The sequence below is a fragment of the Anarhichas minor genome, unplaced genomic scaffold (assembly GCF_050575085.1).
Source record: "Anarhichas minor isolate MPS153535 unplaced genomic scaffold, ASM5057508v1 ptg000058l, whole genome shotgun sequence".
NCBI lineage: Eukaryota > Metazoa > Chordata > Actinopteri > Perciformes > Anarhichadidae > Anarhichas > Anarhichas minor.
This window is the reverse complement of record NW_027466504.1, coordinates 1,572,501-1,575,000: the sequence shown is the minus strand read 5'-3', so window position 1 is coordinate 1,575,000 and position 2,500 is coordinate 1,572,501. Positions and strand designations below refer to the sequence as shown.

The following is a 2,500-nucleotide window of genomic DNA, read 5'->3' as shown; positions in this document are numbered from 1 at the left end:
TGGGCAGGCTGGTTGGTTAGAGGAACGGGACAGAGTAGAACATAAAGGAATGAAATGAGTTTCCATTCAAGTCAGATGGAACAGCGTTAGATGGTTGTAAAAATACTGACTGAAGTACACTTTCAAAAATATTCCAATGTACAATTTTTTCATATTGACTTTCATTATCAAATTGGATGCTACTCACTGGCGAGAGAGGCAAGGTGTGGCTGGATGTGGAGCTCTTTCAGCAGCACAGCAGCAGGAAGGTGAATGGTGAGGTCACACCAGGCCTCCTCCGGCAGGAAGATGTAGGACCAGGCTGCTGACCGGGCCCGGCGGTGGGGCGGCGTTGCTTGGAGGAGGACCTCTGCTGGCTGCGCTGTGGGGCTGCTGGATGTTATGGTGCCTGTGGAGGGACAAGTAGATCATTTAGAAATAGAAAAGAGTTGATGTAATATTGTAAAATATTTTACAGTAAAAAAATATTGATATATCAGATTGAGGAGAAAGAAAGTAAAAGCACCTAAGGGAGCAAAGTTGTGGAGTCCCTCAGCGTTGTCTGGCTCGGAGGTCATCACTCTGGCTTTGAGGTTGCCATCTGCCGTCTTTCCAGGACCTGAATCTAAGAACTTCATGATGGTGGACACCATGCTGCGTGCTGTGTTCACAATGGCCCGGGTGCTGGTCACCATGTTGTTACAGATCAACTGCACACCACCTGGTAAAACACAAGAAAGTTAGTGTCTTAATGATCAAATTTTCCAAAAGCTGCTCGAATCCATGCTTACATTAGTGTCGCTGTGCGTCATTTCTATAACGACCTAAAGCTCTGGAAAATCTATTGTGCTTAATTTCAGGGTTTTGACAAAGGTAAAGTGCCCGCCTGCAGTGGGATAGGACTAGTCCCAGACAAATATTCAGGAAGTAAAACATTTGTCACTGTAGACCTCATTACACAGTGATATTTTGAGTTGTCTGACATAAAACTTGACGTGGTAAAATCTTTGACTTTCAAACCAGAATGGTCATTGATCACACTGTGAGACACGTTCACTGACGGCTGATTTGGAGACAAGCAAATAGTAAAAAGTCAGAAATTTGGCACTAAAATCTCACAACGTAACTACTGCTACGTCTACACACCAACCAATCAGAATAGGACATTAAATGACCCAGACATACAATGGCTGACCCGAAATTTTGTCAGCGCCATTTTTGATTAAAGTTGAGGGTTAGAAAAGAAAAGAAAAAAAACAAATACAAGAAAAGCAAAGTATGTTTGTGCGACTTTGCCATAGCTCAGCAAGGTTTTCCTCTGTCAGTTTTTGCACCACATATTCATGGCACATCTGACATAACTCATATTGATATTATTTTATGAGACCAATCTTGCACAGCATTACACCGAATAAACAAAAACACTATTGTTGCTGTACACTCTATAGGCGCATCTAGTCTGAAGGGTGGGGTGAGTAAATTTGGGTTAGGAGGCAGGTGTTGTGTGTTTATACCAACCCATGTCATGGAAGGCCTTGAGAGCCTCACTGGTATCCAACACGCGGAGGATGAACCACAACAGAGGCTCCGACAGCTGACATGTGGAAAGAGACCCCTACAAAATGTCAAATTAAAAACACATAGTAAAGCTTTGGCCATTGGTTTTTGTTCAAGATTTATTTTAATACCAAATCATTACAGCCCCATTACCTGTCTGCCCATGTAACCACAGGCCATGTATGTGAGGATGGGCTGTAGCATGACCTGGACTGAGGTGGCCCTCTTGCTGAGGGTGGTGAGGATGGTGAAGAGGCCGTCACCCACTGAGATGGCATCGAGACCGCCGTGAAAGTTCTCATGTTTGGTCAGGTGGAGACCGCTAGCTCCTGAGGAACAGAGAAAGTGTCAGCTTGCAGCAGAAGATTTTTTTTTTGTGTGTGAGAGTGAGTGAGTGAGTGAGTGAGTGAGTGAGTGAGTGAGTGAGTGAGAGATATATAATCTCTGGTTCCTTAAGGGAAGAATGCAAGTGAAACATCAAAATGTATCATCTCATCAACCACACACCACATTCTTTCTCTGAAAAGTTGAATTGAAAAGCAGTTAAACACACCGTAGTGGAAATCAATACACTCAGGGGTTTTGATGCTACAGTGTTGGTCTGGTGTGACCCATATGGTGACTAATGTTTGTTCATGCTTTAGGAGCCAAATGATGCTGTATGACTGACATGACGGAGTCAGTTTGCTGACTTCACAACTCTTCTTTTGTTGAAGTTACACTACATATTAACATTTATCAATATTCCATAAATACCCCATATCTTGTTCTCACAAACATTTGTTTTTTGACTGAACATAAGTGACACTTTAACTTTCCAATGTCATTCATTTAAACCATCACTTTCGGATTGTTTAGCCACTTTGAACAATGACATATTATCCCCTCATAAAGCCACTCTGGCAAACAAGTCTTCTAGCTCTGATTTCCATCAATCTGTCTTTTTAGCTCCTTAAGGCGCCAC

General features: G+C 42.7%; 1 protein-coding gene across 13 annotated transcripts in view; it reads right to left on the bottom strand.

Moving 5' to 3' along the window:
• birc6 (baculoviral IAP repeat containing 6) overlaps positions 1-2,500 on the bottom strand; it is a 137,316-nt gene that overhangs the window by 80,135 nt on the left and 54,681 nt on the right. For 12 of the 13 annotated variants that reach the window (XR_012947517.1, XM_076076755.1, XM_076076744.1 and 9 more), the window contains 5 exons: positions 1,690-1,865; positions 1,498-1,594; positions 506-700; positions 188-388; positions 1-8 (listed from right to left, as the gene is read on the bottom strand). The exon at positions 1-8 is cut by the window's left edge and continues 272 nt beyond it. Coding sequence is in view for 12 of the 13 variants with exons in the window: in XM_076076755.1 (XP_075932870.1) it covers positions 1-8; positions 188-388; positions 506-700; positions 1,498-1,594; positions 1,690-1,865 (677 nt within the window). In the remaining variant the exon portion in view is untranslated. The remainder of the gene's footprint in view (positions 9-187; positions 389-505; positions 701-1,497; positions 1,595-1,689; positions 1,866-2,500) is intronic. The other variant, XM_076076746.1, reaches the window with a different exon arrangement.